The sequence below is a fragment of the Zootoca vivipara genome, chromosome 2 (assembly GCF_963506605.1).
Source record: "Zootoca vivipara chromosome 2, rZooViv1.1, whole genome shotgun sequence".
NCBI classification, from domain to species: Eukaryota; Metazoa; Chordata; class Lepidosauria; order Squamata; family Lacertidae; genus Zootoca; species Zootoca vivipara.
The window spans coordinates 107,707,492-107,727,221 of NC_083277.1; the positions used below are offsets into that span (position 1 = coordinate 107,707,492).

At 45.2% G+C, this 19,730-nt stretch overlaps 1 protein-coding gene across 2 annotated transcripts in view; it reads right to left on the reverse strand.

Annotated features, from left to right (window-relative positions):
• The window catches only part of HLF (HLF transcription factor, PAR bZIP family member), a 64,934-nt gene extending 54,466 nt beyond the window's left edge, over positions 1-10,468 (reverse strand). Inside the window, exons 1-2 of one of the 2 annotated variants that reach the window (XM_035103832.2) lie at positions 9,922-10,468; positions 5,736-6,071 (exon numbers count right to left, since the gene is read on the reverse strand). In XM_035103832.2, coding sequence (XP_034959723.1) covers positions 5,736-6,071; positions 9,922-10,027 — 442 coding nt within the window. In that variant the 5' untranslated portion in view covers positions 10,028-10,468. The remainder of the gene's footprint in view (positions 1-5,735; positions 6,072-9,921) is intronic. The other variant, XM_035103833.2, reaches the window with a different exon arrangement.
• Positions 10,469-19,730: the final 9,262 nt, after the last annotated feature.

A 19,730-nucleotide genomic window follows, 5' to 3' on the forward strand; every position in this document is an offset into this window, starting at 1 on the left:
CTTTGAAACAAAGAAGCAATGAGACTTTTCTCCTTCTCTCAAGGGCTGACCTACATAGCACAAGAGGTGAACTTCTGCTGGAGGTTGCGGTAGGCATTTACAGGGTACAATCAACAGGTTGCTCAGCCATTCCTATGCCCACTTATGATCCATTGGAAAAGGTCCCTTTGGTCCAAGGACTGTAGTAGAATCATAGAATCTTAGAGCTGGAAGGAACTCCAAAGGTGATCTCGTCCAACCCCATGCAATGCAGGGATCTCAGCTAAAGCACCCATGACAGATGGCCATCCAACCTCTGCTTAAGAACTTCCAAGGAAGGAGAATCCACCACCTCTCTTGGGAGTCCGTTCCACTGTCGAACAGCTCTTACTGTCAGAAAGTTTCTCCTGATGTCAGTAGGAATCTCCTTTCTTGTAACTTGAAGCCATTGGTTTGAATCTTACCCTCCAGAGCAGTTTGCTCCATCTTCCATGTGACAGCCCTTGAGCTATCTGAAGATGGGCTATCATATCTCCTCTCAGTCTCCTCTTTTCCAAGCTGAACATACCCAGATCCTTCAACTGTTCCTCAAAAGGCTTGGTTTCCAGACCCCTGATCATCTCGGTTGCCCTCCTCTGCACGCATTTCAGCTTGTCAACATCCTTCTTAAATTATGGTGCCCAGAATTGGACACAGTATTCCAAGTGAGGTCTGACCAAGCCAGAATAGAGTGACACTATGATTTCCCTTGATCTAGACACTACACTACCGTTGATGCAGCCTAGACTAGAGTTAGCCTTTTTTTTTTTGCTGCTGCTGCTGCTGCATCACACTGTTGACTCATGTTAAGCTTGTGGTCCACCAAGACCCCTAGATCCTTTTCACATGTGCTGCTAGTAAGCCCAGCTGGAGGAAACCTGGCAATGGAGGTTGAGAATCAGCAAGACCCAGGAACACTTAAGCACATCTGTCCCATTCAGTGATTTCTTCCCAAGCAAATTTGAACTTGGGGGGCATGTAGCCCAGGAAAGCTTAAAAACGTTTTCTATCAACACTCCTTCACACACACAAACTTTTTATTTATACATCTAAAAAAGCATCCCTACTATTAGAGATTGGCAAGAGAAAGTAATTAGCTATATTGATCTGGCCAAATTGACAAATTCGATAAGGGGTGGTTCAAATCAAAAGTTTAATAATAATTGGGAAAAATTTGGAGTATATTTGAAAGAACTTGGGTTTAAAACGAAGATCTTGTAGAATTCCCAAGAGGAAAGTAAATGGAAGCAGTAGGAAAGTTAAAAACTTTGAAGCCAGGGAGGAAGAGAAGGGGAAGTCGATATGGAAAAGAAGATGTGAATATTGATATTGAAATGAAGATGTAGAAACTAGGCTGACGAAATATGGTAGAAGATAGGGTAAGTTTTGTTTGAATGTGTATGGTTGTTTATTTGTGTATTTATTTTGTTGGTATCTTAGTTGGATGTTTTGTTTTATATTTATTTTAAATTCAATAAAGGTTATTTTAAAATAAAAATAAAAAAGCAACAATGTGACCCATTCACACTTGGATGGTCCTCTGCCATGTGCATGTGTGGTACAAAACACACATTTTTATTCCAGCCGTGGGGTTGCCACTTCATGAAACCGCAAGCAGCCTTTGGAGGCCAAGTGAAACTACATAAACAGCAAAGAGCAGCCTTTTCAACTCGAAGTAGCCACTTGGGAGCCATTTCACACATGCGTTCAGATCACTGGTTTACTCAACACGTGACGACACTTAAGTGAAAGTCGTCCATTAGAGTCAACTTCATTTTATCTGTGATGGCACACAAGTCATCAAGCAATGATAGGACATTAGGCCCCTATTTTCAGAAGAACAAAACTAACCACAGGATAAAAACAATGCCAAGTTAGTGGCAGAAGACCCAAGCGCAGTTCTGGCTTTTCACGGACAAGAAACACGGTTTTCTAGGTTCCTCAGGAGGAGGTTTGCACCATATTCCACTCCCAATGCTGGTCATTCTGTTTATTTATCTGGACTTCTTATCTCATGCTTTTGAAAACAGCCTCGGATTTGAAGCCTCTCCCAGGACAGGGGAGAGAGGGGCAGTTCCTGCTCCAGGAAACTGTGTCCGGCTCCAAATAAACACATTTGCGTGCGCAATTTTGCCCAACGCACACATTTTTGCAACACGATTTCCCTGAAGATAGTGCTTCAATAACAGATGCATTTATCTGCGCACTTTAACCCATGCTTGTACACATTACTTGCCTGGAGAAAAGACGCCACAAAATTCGGAAAAGTGCGCATTTCGAAGGATGGGTAAATTTCAGTTAGTGTATCGTTTCAGAAAGTGAATCCTTACTTCCGAGTAAGGATTTCCTAGGATCGTACTAGAAGGCCCACTATATCCAGTGAAGCTTACTCCCTATCAAGCACATTTTGGACTCCCCCTTAATTTGAAACCACTTCCAGATTGCTTCTCTGTTATAAATGCTCTGAGCCGTTTTGCAATTTTCTTTCAGAACTCGGCAGCCGTTTGCGACACGATGTTCCGAGCTCGCTAAGAGGCTTTTCGAAGTTGTCATGTGAGCACTTCCAGAAGGAAACGTTAGGTGGGGAGGGCAACCTTTCCAGGACGAGGCCATTGACAGGGCCCTGCCAAGGGAAATCCTGCTCACAGATGCCACTCAAGACAGGCCCTATAGATAACCAATCCTTTTACAACAGTTCCATGCAAATTATCTCATAACGCTCCCAGGGCAAATAAGCGCTTGCCAAGAGAACGTAAAGGCAAGGCTGCTTTTCCAAGGGAGAACCAGCAGGTGGGAGGCAGGCCGGCACAACCCTCTCCCGCTAATACCCACCAATTCCCCTTTGCACATCCTTCCCCTAGCCTAGCACTTTTAACTCACAGCAGGGCTTGCTTCCAGTTTCGCAGCCCAGCTGCAGAGCAGGGGAGCTGGAGAAGGAAAGATTTCAGGGAAAAAACTTGATGGCGCCTTTATTCCCCCAACGCCATTAACTGTATCAGGAAAAACGCTGGTTAGGAAGCCTTGCTTTTCTCACAACATCAGCTCCCCCCCCCCCCGCCCCAAATGAGGCCTCACAGTCCCTTGTTTTGGAAATCCAGACTCGTGGCTCCCTCCTCGCAAGCCAGGTCCTTGGCATAATCACAGCAAAAAACAACAACACCTCACTAATATAAGCCCTTGCTGGCGCACGTTGCTGCTGGAGCAGCCAGATGCTGCTTTGCAGGTTGCAAAAGAAAAGGAGGGAGAAATCCAAGCCAGAAATTTCATATCCTTATCAAGATCCATTAAATCTCAAACCGTGTTTTTTTTTAATTTTATTTTCTAGGGCTAATGTGCAATAGGAAACTGAATAGCTAGATGACTTTCTCTTATGGAAAGCAAATGAGGACTTGGTTGCTAAAAATACAGCAAGTTCCGCTAGCTCGCAAAAGCCTTACATGGAAGATGCGGGTTTCATGATGTTTTCTGTGTTTGACAGTAGCTACTTTTAGGAGTTCTTTCCCACTGATGGAGAGAACCCATCGTTCAAAAGCCCTTGGGGTGGGGGTGGGGATCTAGAATTTCATCCATTTTAAGTCGTGACCAACGGGCCAGTCTCTACGCAAAAGAACAAATGGATGCAAACCTGGCGCCGGAAATGGCAAAGTAAATAAGTAAATAATAGTGGGGGGTGGGGGAGCATATCAGCCTCTCAGGTCACTCCAGAACTGACTTTAGCAGCCATCTTTCAACAAAGAAACTTCAAATGGGGAAAATGCAGCTTGAAACCACAGAATTGCAACTCATCAAGAGAGTTGGTGCCATCCATTTGTTGATCGAATCAAAGGATTTTTATCACATTGTATGTGTCAATTGGCTTACCAATGTTGGGATTTCTGTGTTATAAACAACAACTGGGTCTGGGTTTTGTTTTTTGTTTTAATAATAATAATAATAAATTTATTATTTATACCCCGCCCATCTGGCTGGGTTTCCCCAGCCACTCTGGGCGGCTTCCAACAGAAGTATTAAAATACAATAAATTTGGAAGAAACGCAATTCTCACAGCCTGTCCTTTTCTGCATTTCATTTCCTGCTCGCTTCAGTTGCATTTCTCTCCCACCCCCTTGACCCTAGAAACAACCATGAATGCATATGTATGTATTTGCAACTGAGGATAACACTTCATAACATTTGATGAAGGGAACTGCGGTCCACAAAAGCTCGCACCGTAATAAAACTACAAACTGTCTGTTGCAGCAAAAACAGCAGTTTTTAAATCTGGAGGGCCATGTCTGAATGGGAATTGGAACCCCTTGTGTGCTTCCTGGACTAAAGCACAGTATGTTTCCAAGCACAATTCAAAGTGTTGGCGCTGACCTTTAAAGCTTTAAACAGCCTTGGCCCAGTATACCTGAAGGAGTGTCTCCACCCCCATCGTTCAGCCCAGACACAGAGGTCCAGCTCTGAGGGGCTTCTGGCGGTTCCCTCACTGCGAGGAGGTTTCAGGGAACCAGGCAGAGGGCCTTCTCGGTGGTGGTGCCTGCCCTGTGGAACGCCCTCCCACCAGATGTCAAGGAAATAAACAACTACCTGGCTTTTAGAAGACATCTGAAGGCAGCCCTGTACAGGGAAACTTTTTAATGTGTGATTTCAGGGCTTGTTTTCAGCTGGAACTCACTGGAACTCAGTTCCGGCACCTCTCAGGTGGGTACCGCGGCCATTATAGACGAATAAGGGAGGCATTCATGGTGAGTTCTAGCACCTCTTTTTCTAGAAAAATAGCACTGTGTGATGTTTTATAGTCAACCCTTGGTTGTCGAACGGCAGATGGTTCGACTTCCGAAATGTTTGACAACCGAGGTGTGGCTTCTGATTGGCTGCAAGAGCTTCTTGCACTCAAGAGGAAGCTGCGCTGGACGTTCGGGTTCCGAAAAACGTTCAAAAACCGGAGCATTTATTTCCGGTTTTTCGGGGTTCGGGAGCCGAAACACACGATAACGGAGGAGTTCAGGAACTGAGGTTTAGCTGTATTATGTTTTTATATATGTTGGAAGCCGCCCAGGATATTGCTATTGTTACTATTGTTATTTTATAAAGGTTACTGAGATGGCACGGGAAGGGAGCTGCTGGAAAAGCAAACCTTGTTGCTAGCAACATACAAACTGGCCACAGAAATAAACCTCCTTGTATAAGCTGGAACTTCATTCCAAAATACAGTCGTACCTCGGGTTGCGAACACCTCGGGTTACGAACAACCCGGGTTACGAACTTCGCAAACCCGGAAGTATTTTTGCTGCGCGCCTTTGCGCATGCGCAAAGCGCGAAAATAGCGAAAATAGTGCTTTGCGCATGCGCAAAACGGCGGTTCGGGCCCTTTCCGGGTTACGAACTTTTCGGGTTTCGAACTGCGACCCGGAATGGATCATGTTCGTAACCCGAGGTACCACTGTAAGTAAGTTCATGATCAGGGTATGTGCAAGGTGTTTTTTCCTGCCGGAACTCTTATTCTAGAAAAAAAGCACTGGTTGTGTGGAATTAACGATGAATGGGTGGGGTGGGGGACGTATGACACTCGCAAGAGGTGGGAAGAAGAAGCTCTAGGAGGGGGTTGGTTGTTGAGGCACAACAGCCCCTAGTGTGTATGTATGCACACATACACACACACACACACACACACAATCATTCTGTTTGTTTGCACTCGAGTCTCCCCAAGAAAGCTCCTACAGCTGATTTACCTGGCCTGACTGGACTCTGCATGCAGTTCTGAGAAACCATGGAAGGGTGGGCCGATGTGGATGCTCTGCTGCTGAGGTCCATGACGGAAGGTGATGCTGAGGTAGATTGCTGAAGAGCTGGTTGGTGAGGGCTGTGGTCGTGCTGGGCCGGGCTGGGCGGAATGCCGTTCTCCGAGAGAAACTCTTCCAGGTCCATGTATTCCAATTGGAAAGTGTCGCCATCGTAGGGAAGCGTCTTGTCCCATAATGTAGGACCCAGGAAAGCGGACTGTGGGACCATGGCATTGGTATTGTCCTCATCCAGCTTTTTCTCTTTGTCTTTTTCTTTATAAAACGCTGAAAAGGGAGAGAGGGGGGGCAGGGAGGGGGCGAAAAGTCAGTACGTCCACAGAGGAATTGGTTCTAATCTTGCTTTATAGGAAACCGACAACAGCCAACCCTAAGAGTCAGTCCCCCTGCAATTATGACTCTCTCCGTATGGCAAGCTCTACGTTTTGGTATAGGGTTTTTGAAGGGCCTGGGATAAATTATTTTCGACTCGTTAAATATATGCAGGGTTTCTGCCTCTGTTTCTAATTAGCAATTCATCTGTACACTTGGCTTCGAGCAAGCGTTCAGATCCAGACAACACTCCGAGGTTTCATCAGAGCGTTCGTAGCAGAAGACAGAATTGGAGGCGGGGAAAGGGGGAAGCGGGAGAGAGAGAGATGATAGAATCGTAGAATCGGAAGGGACACCAAGGGTCATCTAGTCCAACCCCCCGCAGTGCAGGAAACTTGAGGGAGGGAGAGATTAGAACAAGTGTTGCCTAAAAGGACATGCCCCACAAGTTGAGAGTGTCATTTTAGAAGATGAAACTTAATTTTTGCCAATTTTTTCAATGAGGGGCGGTCTTAAAATGTTGTGTGTGTGTGTGTGTGTGTGTGTGTGTGTCTGAGAGAGAGAGAGGAAGTCAAACCTGCTATTTTTGTGATTGGGCAACACCTCGCTTTGCAACACTACATCGAATTAACAAACACATAAACTGCTCTCGGGAAAACCAAAGAGTTTTTATTTTACCTTCTGAAAATGCCAGGTAATGCTAAATGATATAACAACAACAACAACAACAACAACAACAACAACAACAACAACAACAACTGCAAGTATGTGACAATCCTTTTTAGTGATTTCCATGCAATTTTACACACATTTTCCTTCCCAAGCAAAACTAAATTGTATTCATTTCACCAAAACATCTTCTGAATTCCCAAGTCATGTTACAACTTTTTAACACCCCTCGTTTGGGGAATCTGAAAGTTGAAAAATCCAACACGCCCTTACTCTGCACGCAAGTTCTCTTGCACAAAGCCCACTGAGATGAATCAGAGCAATACGAGAGCTGTTCTCGCAGGGTTCCCATTCATCCCAATAGGGCTTTAACAGGAGAACTTCCCGAGAGTCAAACTTTTAAAGGAAAAGTTTGATCCCTACCCTGCCCCTCTCAAAAACCTTGCCTGGCCCTTAAGCAGAAGAATGACATGAATTCTTTTCTGTTTTACAAAGTTGCTATAGCTCACAAGACCAAGAGCCATATCACAGTCTCATTGATTGATACAAATAAATATAATAGCCTTTATCGTCCACAAGAAAGCAGAGTTAACAACTAGAATGTCCTGGTGATTAAAAGCACACAGCACACGAGCAGAAGTGGTCTTTGATTGCAAAGATCTAAATGAGCAAACAAAAGGTCATTTAATGTGGAAGTAAATTGTGTGGTTTAAATGAATCTTTCCCAACAAAAAACGGTGGTCACTGTTCTGCATAGGATGTTCCCACAAATTACTCATTGGTCTCTCTTGGTTTTTAACTAAGCTGCTTTAGCGGCAAGAACAGAGAGCTGGAAAGGCAAGACTGAAGTTCCCCACTTCTCTATGTACCATTGTCCTGATCAATTCTTCCCCATACCCCAAAACATTTGGGTGTTAGTTGGGGGGGGGGTTGTTGTTGCGTTTTTTGCTTGAAGCCAAGAATGCATATGAACTATTTGCCCCTTAGGACTGAAGAATACTGGTACTTTAGGACTAACAGCTGCCATAATTTAGGTTTTCACTGGGAAAGTGGCAGTGGGGAAAGGGAGATGGTCAACACACCCATTCTTTCCACTACTCAGAGTAAAGCCACTGGAGTCAGTGTAGCACAGCGGCTGGAGTTTCAGACTAGGACCTGGAAGACTAGGGTTCAAGTCCCCGCTTGGCCATCAAGTTCACTAGGTGAGCTCGGGCCAGTAACCGCCTCTCAACCTAACCTACCTCACAGGGTTGTTGTAGGGAATAAATCAGGGGGGAACCATGTACACCACCTTGAGCTTTCCCAGAGGAAAACATATATAAAAACAAATAAATTCACTGCGTCCCACAGCTGTGTTTCGGTATAGAAAGAAGAGGGCGCTAATCAAGGATTTCCAACATATCTTGTAGCTCAGTCTTGACTTCCACATAAACTGGGTTTAAGATTGAGATGCATAAAAAGAGATTTCCTGTCATTATGCTGGATAAAAAAGGCCCAAAGATTCAAATAAACAGAGTTACACATCTACTCAGACATATGCTCTGTTGCATTCAATGGGGCTTACTCCCTGGTGGGTAGAGGATCCTATAGACAGGCTAGACTGCAGCCTAAATTTCTAAGGAAGTTATGTTTCTCAAAAGACACAGTGGTCAACATATTGATCAATATATCTTTAAAAAAAAAAGTTTACCGACCCATATATGTTTCTAGGATTTAGGGAAAGAGATCAGCTGTGCACAAGTGACCGTTTATGATTAATTCTGAACTTTCTTCCAGATACGCTTCCTCTGGAAAAATCATTATAATCTCTGTGTCCTTTTCTTATTTATGGATTTCGTGCATTGCTGTGTGTCACTCACAAGACTGAATGCTACAGGTCCACGCACACTTACTGGGGAGTAAGTCCCACTGAACGAAGTGTGACTTGCTCTAAAGGAAGCATGCCTTGGATCAGCCTGGGCAGGCAATACTCAAATATCACAGGCGGTATATGAAGCTGTCTAGAAAACTACAGGGAAATACTGAGTGCTGTGCAGTCTACAACAGCTAACAAGCCCCACTGCTGTGGACAAAAACACCACAAATACTCACACAAAAGATGTAGAATAAGTCTTTGCTAACATATTTACAAAAACCTCTTGCAGCTTTTGAGTGTAAAGAGGTATTTGGTAAGGGCTCGGTTTTGCTTACGTGCAAATCCAGAAACATAACTGAAATACATTTTGCGTACCTTCCTCTCTCTAAATTTTAAAAATAATAATAGTCTAACGCATAAATCCATTCTCCCGTATGAGAGAAAGACTGAATTTTTAATAGCTGTAATTCTAGGCATGCACTTCCTTGGAACTCAGGTCCACAGAAATCAAAGGTTAAGACTTCCAAGAAAACTGAGGGCAGGAGCTGACTGATATCTAAAACCATTAAGACGCCAGCACCTTAACTTCCCATTTAAATCACCTTCAGAAGTAGTGTTCCAAGTGTGCTTTACAGACAAACAAGGAGAATAATAAAAAAGCAATCAAAATAGTAATCAGCTGGCTTACTCTTTAACTACACATGCCATAGTAAATAAAATTAAAGTCCAACCCTATGCATGTTTCTATTACAGTAACCCCACGGTTACAGCACAAGCCTAAGGCATAGGCTCTGGCTGCGCAATTCTAAAAACACTTCCTTGGGAGTAAGCGCCCCTAGACCCCAGTAGAAGCATGCTGAGGGGTTCCAGCTAAGCAAAACTCAGCAGTATTTCCCTGAGAGTAAGCACGGCGCCTTTCAACAAGAGCTCACTCCCAAGCAACGGAGTTGTAGGATCCGCAACCTAAAGGAAAGCGCTCCGGCTCCTGCCCGGGGCGCACAGCGGACGCACCGCGCTCTGCATTGATGCGCAAACTTAATGTGGGCTTTTGCGCGTTTGCACGAAATGCGCTTTTGCGCGCTGCTGCTGCTTAGCCAGAAGACAGTCTTTTAAATATCTTTGCGGGCTGAAGCGTGTGTGTATGTGTGTGTATATTTATATATTGGTCCAGAGGAGAGGAGAGGAGAGAAAGAAGCAAGCAAGCGGGATAAAGCGGGGGGGGGACCCAAAACCACTACCCCAGACTTTATTTCCCTCGGCACCGCTCCCCATTTCTCTCACCGTCTTCATGCTGCAGCGGTAGCTTGAGCGGGTTTTCCAGCAGAGATTTCAGCACCCCGTAGGTTGGAGGTAGGAAAGTTGGATTCAGAGGCAGAGGTCGAGCCATGGTCCTGATCTCTCTCTCGCGCTGCCCCCAAATTATTATTTTTTAAACCAAGAAAAAGAAAAAGGAGGGAGGACAGGAGGGCGGGCGTGGGTGGGAAATCCCAAATTAGGAGGTAAAAGGAAGAGAATGGGAGGGAGGGGGAGAGAAAAAAAACCCCACTGCTAATAATTTTTCTGAAAAATAAAAATAAAAATCATCAAGGGTTCCTCCTTTTGGCGAAGTTCTAGCCGGCTCCAGACGCTCCGAGGGAATGGGGACGTCCTTTTGCTCGCTTGATCCCCTTTTGCATCAACAACAACAGAGGCAGCAGGAGGAGGGGAGTAAAGGGGGGTGGGGGAGAGAAAGAGGAAAGAAAAGAAAGAAAAGGAGAGAGGCAACCCTGACAGCCAGCCAGGCAGCCAGGCAGCCAACCAACCAAGCCGCCCTTTCTGGCTCGCTCGCTCCGCCCAGACCGTGGAGCTGCCGGGGGGCCGCCTGCGCCGCGCTCAGAGCAGTTGGCTGTCCATGTGCGTACGCCGACGAGCGTGACGCCCAAGGGCGGCCCTGCGCCCAGGGAGGCGGGGTCCGGGAGGGGCCGGCCAGATCTCCGCCCCAGCCCGCGATCGGATCCTGCCTATCCACCGCCGCCTCCGCCTCCGCCTCCGCCTCCGCCTCCATCCCGGTTGCTCTTCTCCGGCGCTTTGCTCCTCTTCTGCGCCGGAAAAGCGGCGGGAGAAAGGATGAGCGAGAAAAGACTTTTAAAGGCTGCATCCAGAGGAAGGGAAAGGATGGGGAAGGGAAAGGTGAAATTCGTTCCGGAGCGCCTGTTTTGCAAGATGCACTTCTGGAATCATAGAACTGTAGAGTTGGAAGGGAAACGTGGGTCTCCAGCTGTTTCTCTTTCTTTTTCTTTTTGGACTACAGTTCCCATCATCCCTGGCCACTGGTCCTGCTAGCTAGGGATGATGGGAGTTGCAGTCTAACAACAGCTGGAGACCCAAATTTGGGAAACGCTTAATTCTAATCCAACTACATAGCAGAATCGAACCTAGAGCCTTGGTGTTATCAGCACCATGCTCTGACCAGCTGAGCTACCGGTATGCAAGCTTTCTTCTTGGTTGCCCAGTTACAGCTCCATTTCCAAAAATAAAAAAAAATCGTGTGAGAACACCACATGAGCATGAATAAATGCCGCAGATACAACTGCAGTTTAAAAGAGGCAACGTCAGGAAGGCTGTTCAGAAGTTGGTGTCCTCAGGCCAAGTTCTTGCCTGAGGGGAAAGGATGATTAGCCATCATTGTATTTGTTTGCTTGCTTCTTTGGTTGGTCTCAGGGCGATTCACAGAAAGAGTCTTGGGAGACTGCAGTGGGCTATTCTTCCTTGTGCGTGCCCCCTCCCACAACTCGCTGGCAAAGTGCTGGTTCCCTAGCTCAGTACAGTGATACCAATCCCACCAACATGTATTTCTCCAATGAAAATTTTGTTTAGTCATCTTAGTCGTGTTTGACTCTCCGTGACCCCATGAACCAGAGCATGCCTTGGAAACTCTTGCTTTCTTCTCAAAGCTTTTCTCTTTTTTTATGTCCATGGTGTTTTCTTGGCAAAATACTGGAGTGGTTTGCCAATTCCTTCTCCAGGTGGATCACATTTAGTCTAAACTCTCGGCTATGACCTGCCTGTCTTGGGTGGCCCTGCACGGCATAGCTCATAGCTTCTTGGAGTTATTCAAGTCCCTTCGCCACAACATGGCAGTGGTCCATGAAGGGACTGATGAAAATAGGGATGTCCTATTCAACAACAACAATTTTACTATTTATATCTCTCCCATCTGACTGGGTTCCCCCAGCCACTCTGGACAGCTTCCAACATATACAGTATGAAAACATAACAAAACATTAACCTTTTAAAAAAAACAAAACACTTCTGTATACAGGACTGACTTCAGAGGTCTCCTAAAGGTTGTACTTATCTCTTTGGCTTGGGGTACACATAACTCCATACCCTCCAACATTTTTCCGATGAAAATAGGGGCGCCCTAAGGGAAAGCAGGACATTCTGGGATCAAATCAGAAACTGGGACGGCTTCTGTAAATCTGAGACTGTCCCTGAAAAATATGGTAGGGACACTTGGAGAGTCTGTGATACAAAAACATTGTGGGTAATGCAGATGGAGGTGTCATAGTCTTTTTCTAGCTGCCTGAAAGTGTCCCAGGTTCAGCCACATCATGAAGTTGTTCAGCCATCGCTGCATCTTGATTGGCGCCTTCCACTCACATGCAACAAGGGTCAATGTGCAAAATCGTGATTCATGGGTGACAGTTTCCAGGGACGCTGTGGGAACATTGGTTGGTATTGCCACATTAGCTTTGATTTCTGCAGCTGCTACTGAACTGTGGGTTCTGCTGTTGATGGAATTGCACCTGTGTTGTACCAATGCTAGCAGGGGCAGAATATCACCCATCAGCATGGCAGGACCACAGGATCAGTCTTAAGGATCATCTCTTAAGGATTTATGGGGCCTTCTTCAGCTGCAGACTTAACACACCTACTGTGCTACAGTGTTTTTCCTGTGCATATAAAAAAATCTCAAAATTTAAAAGTATGCAGCAGGTATTTTAGAGACAGAGGATGATTGCTGGTGCTAATGATACTCAGAGTAGAACCACTGAATTAAATGCACTCAGCCTGGACAGCTCGGTTGGTTAGAGTGTGGTGCTTCTAATGCCAAGGTTGAATGTTCAATCCCCGTATGGGACAACTGCATAGGTTGGACTAGATAATTCTCAATGTCCCTTCCAGCTCTATTATTTTAATTTTATTGAGCTCAGTTGGTCTATTCTGACTATGACTTGATTGTATATCACCTGGAGAAAATGCCTCCAATTAATGCAGAAAATAATTACAGAGAGGCTATTAAAGAGGCGCTTGATCATGGATCCATCATGGATGTCTATGGAGCGTTTCAGAGCATAACATGACCACCGTGAGTTAAAAGCCATCCCACTCAGGAAGGACCAATAGATTAAAGATCTGGACGCATCCATGCTATACAAAAATTACTAGTTACTGGACACTTAAGTACATAAATACAGGGCGATTGACACCAGCAAGGGGGAATGGCTGGCACTGCTACATGGGGAGATATGGTACATAAAGAATTCGTATTTGATATGCCCATAAATACAGGAAGAAGCCTTTGAGAGGTTTAGGGTTAAGGGAGAAAAAAGGTAAACAGAAATATAAGCTCCAGGAGGAAAGGAGAATCTGAGAACTGCTGATAAACGATATTAATCTGAGATTAGTCTTAGAAAAAGGATCCCTTGAGAAGGGAGCGCAGGACAATCAAACATTTAAACGTATATTTTCAGCCCAAAGCAACAAACACACAGCACAAGGTTATTAGATGAAATGTTATATTTTGCTGGACAGGAAAACCAAACAGACCTGTCTCCTTTTTAGATTGTGATACAAACTGTTGGTTCCTGTGAACCTGAAGAATCTAATCACTAGCACACAAGGGGAGAAAGTGACCTGTTTATAACCATATAGATTCTGGGCTGCATCAATAAGAGTATAGCATCTAGATCAAGGGAAGTAATAATACCACTGTATTCTGCTCTGGTCAGACCTCACCTGGAGTACTGTGTCCAGTTCTGGGCACCACAGTTCAAGAAGGATACTGACAAGCTGGAACGTGTCCAGAGGAGGGCAACCAAAATGGTCAAAGGCCTGGAAACGATGCCTGATGAGGAACGGCTTAGGGAGCTGGGTATGTTTAGCCTGGAGAAGAGAAGGTTAAGGGGTGATATGATAGCCATGTTCAAATATATTAAAGGATGCCATATAGAGGAGGGAGAAAGGTTGTTTTCTGCTGCTCCAGAGAAGCAGACACGGAGCAATGGATTCAAACTACAAGAAAGAAGATTCCACCTAAACATTAGGAAGAACTTCCTGACAGAAAGAGCTGTTCAACAGTGGTGGAGTCTCCTTCTTTGGAGGTCTTTAAGCAGAGGCTTGACAGCCATCTGTCAGGAATGCTTTGATGGTGTTTCCTGCTTGGCAAGGGGTTGGACTGGATGGCCCTTGTGGTCTCTTCCAACTCTATGATTCTATGATTATAGATATTCAACGGGAGCCACTCAAAGTTCCACCTCTACCACATGCATCACACCATAGCTGAGATGTTCTGAGTATCAGGGAATCACTGCCACAAAGCAAAGTGTTGTGCAAATCTCACAAGCATTCTCTCTGTCTGGAGTCTGGAGCCCACACCCAGAGCATGGCCTGCAGGGATTTGATGCAGCAACCCTGCTGAAGGTAAGGTCTAACCCTGCATGGATCACAGACAATCAGGGAACCCCAAAGAACAATGAATTATTATCATTACTCTGGGCAGCTCCCAACAATATATTGACTCTGACCTCCTAGACACCCGGGCACCGACAGCCAATGCTACACTGCTGGATGTGTGTACAGCTTTTCACACAAAGGAGCAGATGTATACCAAGTCAGACCCAGTGGTCTATCCAGCTCAGTACTGTTTACACTGACTGGCAGGGTTTCAAGCCATTTTCCTCTGTGGAGATGCTGTGGTTGAACCCAAATCCTTATATATGCAATGCAAGATGCTGTGACACTGAGCCATGGGCCTTTCCCAGATACATCCCAGTGATCTCATTTAAATAAACAAAAACACACCATTAAAACAAAAGCACTCCCCGCCTTGATCGCACCGTGAAATCCTGTAACAGCACAACTATGTACGGCTTGCTCAGAATTTGGAAAACTGGGCTGAAGATGGTTTAGAGGTCAAAGAATGTCAACAGATGGGCCAGCTTCAAACCTCCAAGTGTAATTTTGAGACAGCCCAGGTGTTCAGCTCTAAAAACAGCGCGCTCGGATTTTTAACGTGAAGTCTGAAATTCCTTTGGTTCTGCTACGAGTCTCTGTTTTTAGGCTTTAAGTAGCTTTCTAAAAATAGCATGGTTTGAAATAAAATAGTAGAAGTTGTCGGCCTTGTGACTTAGCTGCGAAGTGCATGCGCCGACAGAGCTTTTGAAAAAGAGCAAATTGCAATTTTCCTGTGCAGATTAAGAAAGGGTAGAGCAGCAGAGTTCCTTGACTGTTAGGCTGCCTTGCCCATGGTCCATGCTGCCTGGGGCTGACTGAAAGTTGCAGTCCAAAACTCCTGGATGCCACCAAGTTTAGCAAAAGCTAATCTAACCACTGCTCTTCTTTTCCCTTTTTAAATGTCATGCTTCCAGTGGTGAACACCTGTAACAATGGCTGATAAGTACTGTAAAGTGAAAGTTCCAAAAATGGGACCTGGGAAATGTAATTAGCAATGATGCTGGGCACTTGCTAAAGCTACAATGCACAGTATAGAGTTGGAAGGGACCACAAGAGTTGCCTAGTCCAGGCATGTCCAAAGTCCATTTTGGGGGCCTAATCCAGCCCGCCAGTTGATTTAGTTCGGCTCCTGTGGCAGTATATATATAGTGGGGTAAAAGCTCAGCAACTTCAATCCTAAAAAAAAGCTCAACAACTTTGGTTGGCCCTCACGCATGTTCACTTTATCAAATCTGGCCCTCTTTGGAAAAAGTTTAGGCACCCCTGGAATCTACTCCAGTCCAACCCCCTGCAATGCAGGAATCTTTTGCCCAACATGGGATTTGAACCCACAACCCTGCAATTAAGAGTCTTGTGCTCTACCGACTGAGCTATCCCAGGCCCGGTGGATGACCCAGCCTTTCTTGGCAAGGATTTCTACAGTGGACTGCAAGCACAAAGTTCCCTCCCCTCCCCCATCATCCATCAAAATAATTGTTAATTGGTTAGTAATAAAGTGGGTAAAAGCTTCCTCCAACACACTCCCTGAACCTGACCTTCAAACACGCCGAGTTCCTCTGAAGAAAGTAACAACAGTAAAAGGAACATAAACACGGGTTGATTTTTACCTAGGAAGCTGATAATCTCTCTGCCATGTAGTGGTACAACTGAGCGATTCCTTTGCTAGGATTCTGCAGGTCAGCAGTAGTTCTTCCCCCTGGTCATCTCCAATCAAAGTGCAGTCCTTTAGATGTAGAATGATGACAGCCCGTTGCACAAATGGGTGATGCTAGGTGGTTTTTGCTTCACTTCCTCGGGAGCCAGTGACGGGTGCTGTAATTAGGTGCTGAATACCAACATGAAGCTCAACATCAAAAATAAAACCAAGATCATGGCCACTGGTCCCATCACCTCCTGGCAAATAGAAGGGGAAGAAATGAAGGCAGTGAGAGATTTTACTTTCTTGGGCTCCTTGATCACTGCAGATGGTGACAGCAGTCACGAAATTAAAAGACGCCTGCTTCTTGGAAGAAAAGCAATGACAAACCTAGACAGCATCTTAAAAAGCAGAGACATCACCTTGCCGACAAAGGTCCGTGGTTTTCCCAGTAGTGATGTATGGAAGTGAGAGCTGGACCATGAAGAAGGCTGATCGCCGAAGAATTGATGCTTTTGAATTATGGTGCTGGAGGAGACTCTTGAGAGTCCCATGGACTGCAAGAAGATCAAACCTATCAATTCTGAAGGAAATCAGCCTTGAGTGCTCACTGGAAGGACAGATCCTGAAGCTGAGGCTCCAATACTTTGGCCACCTCATGAGAAGAGAAGACTCCCTGGTAAAGACCCTGATGTTGGGAGTGCCTGGCGTGCTCTGGTCCATAGAGTCACAAAGAGTCGGACACGACTAAATGACTAAACAACAACAACAATATCCCAAAGGAGCAGAAAAGACTTTTTATGTATGTGACATCAGCAGCATGGGTGCTATTAACACAGAGATGGAAAGAACAAAGACTCCCTACCAGAGAAGAATGGCAAACCAAGCTGTTGGACTACGCCGAAATAGCAAAACTGACTGGAAAGCTCAGGAACCAAGTAGACCAAAACTTGAAGAAAGAATGGGAATTTTTTTTATATAATTTAGGAGACCACTGTAAGCAGATTAAAACATTAGCAGGATTTCAATCTCACTTGTAATGTAACAAATACTATGGACAATATGGATAGGTACAAAATATAGACTATGAAATAATATGCAGTTGAAAATGTTGACACTAAAACCCATGGAGGGGATTGGGGGGGGGGGAAGTCTCGAGATTCAGAGAAATATCTTTATCTGGATATGTATTTGGTATTGCTATAAATTCATATTTGTGAAATCAAATAAAACCGTTTTTTTTAAAAAAAGGAAACACTGGCAGGGACCAATTGATTAAAAAACAAATAAGTTACATGACTCTAGGAAATGAACTTAGGAGAAACAAGGTTTATGATCAGAACGATGACGATGTGAAAGCTGTTGGTCCTTTCATTATAACTGCAAACCTTCTTTCCCCCCCAACAGAACAGGTTGTGTCCCGGCAAATTACACAGCAGAGCAAATCAGGGAGGAGGAACCGTGTGAGGAACATGTGACGCTTCACCGTGGAAGAGCAGCCAGTACTTTTACATGGTCATCTGAATCTCGTTGCTATGCAACGGGGATAACTCGCTCGACGTCAGGCCCCGTTCAGATACAGTAGATAAGCTCAGGGTGCTGTGCCCACTGTACACACGAAACCTCTTTTGCTAAGCAACATTTATGGGGTGGAGAAACGATGCGCATAAAGGGGCATGTTTGTGGAATCAAGGCTATCCTATGCTGCCAATAAAGCATGCTGTTTGCAAGTGCTAATTAAAAGTGGAAGCCATTCCTGCTTCTGCTACTTAACCGTTACTTGGCTTGGTTCGTATGACTGCAGGTAGAATTCAGTTTGCAGTCCCTGTCGGCTTTCGTTGCATCCGGCATTAGGCATTCGTTCGGCCAACCGATCATACGAATGAGCACAGATTGCTGACAGGCACACGCCAACATCCGCCCCCCCTCCCCTGCAATCCAGAGATGAGGAAAGTTCAGCTATTGATTTCTGCCTGTCATGTCACTATTCAAAATACAGGAGCTCGTCCAGGGTAAATAATAAAAAAAGCTGCCATCCTAGTGACAAGCCGTGTGGCATTTCCTTACGGTGCTGACAATTGGTGATCTGTGCTTGAAACAAATCGAATGGCACTAAACACTGTTTTCAGCACATATCTGAAACATAACAACCCCCCCAAGAATGGCTTGAGTGGAAATAAACTCAGTTTGCCGCGGTACGAGGCAGGCAAGCCATTCATGCACTTGGTCGGGGAATGTGCAATTTCGACACGTTCTCTAACAAGTAAAACAGATGGCCAGGGAATATGTTTATAATTACGAGCGGCTCTATAGAATCATAGAATTGTAGAGTTGAAAGGGACCGCAAGGCAGGAATCTGTTGCTCAATGTGGGGCAGGATCCTCTGTCTTGTGAACCACGGTTTGTGTGTTTGGGCTGGTTCTGGCTACTCACATAACCCAGAGAGGGCACTGTAAATGTGCTCCAGATATATCCCCTATCTGAGCTCTGGCACTAAAAATAGGTTTGGTGGGTCTAAGCCCCTGTGAGTTCTGATTCAAGTTGAATACTGGATGTTCTCCCTCTCTCCCTCCCTCCCCCCATGTGTGAGTGCAGTGGGGAGTGCTTACCAGGAGGACAAGGTAGCCAGAACTCTGAATGACGAGTTGCTGCTCTTCTAGACACCCTAAATCTGCATAGGTAGAAAGCTATGGGAGAACGTGCTGGAGCTTGCTTTCCCCTCCTCCCTCCCATTCCTTTTCCCCTCTCATGCTGTGTCTCCAGTTCAGTTCTTCAGTTCTCTTATGTTTTTAGCAGTTCTTGTTCTTATCTGTAAGTTGCCTTGAGGACCATCAGGCTATGGTATGTATAAACAAACAAACAAATATTATTTGTGCCACACCCTAATAATATCAATATCAATATCGTGTACATCTGACTAGGTGGCATTTAGCATATATATATATATTAAAACAGTATACTGTACAGTAAAAGGCTTCCCTATACAGGGGTGCCTTCAGATGTCTCCAAAAGGTTATATAGTTACTCATCTCCTTGATATCTGATGGGAAGGTGTTCCACAGGGAGGGGCCCACTACTGAGAAGGCCCCCTGCCTAGCTCCCTGTAGCGTCACTTCTTGCAGTGAAGGAACCTCCACATCAGATTGTATTGATTAACAAGTAGATTCAAAACTCATTTTTATACATTATTTCAACACATTCTTGTTGCATTTTTTAATTGATGGACTGATTTGCCAGCCAAGATTGTGAGGTAGCACGGGTCATGTTTCACCTATGGGGGTGGAGAGGGGCAGAGTTTCCGGATGCTCGTGCACAAAGAGACTTCCACACACCAAACTGGCTCTGTTCTGACAACGTGCTGGCCGAACAGCATTCTTTTTCAGACACCCTGGCAGAAAACTGATGGGTGGGGAGAGCCAGTGTGGTGTAGTGGTTAAGAGCGGTAGACTAGCAATCTGGGGAACCGGGTTCACGTCTCCGCTCCTCCACATGCAGCTGCTGGGTCACCTTGGGCTAGTCACACTTCTCTGAAGTCTCTCAGCCCCACTCACCTCACAGAGTGTTTGTTGTGGGAGAGGAAGGGAAAGGAGAATGTTAGCCGCTTTGAGACTCCTTCTGGTAGTGTTAAAGCGGGATATCAAATCCAAACTGTTCTTCTTCTTCTTAACGGTGAAGAGCAATTTGAGAGACATACAGAATTCATATGAATACCCCGCAGTGAATCAGATCTAGCAGT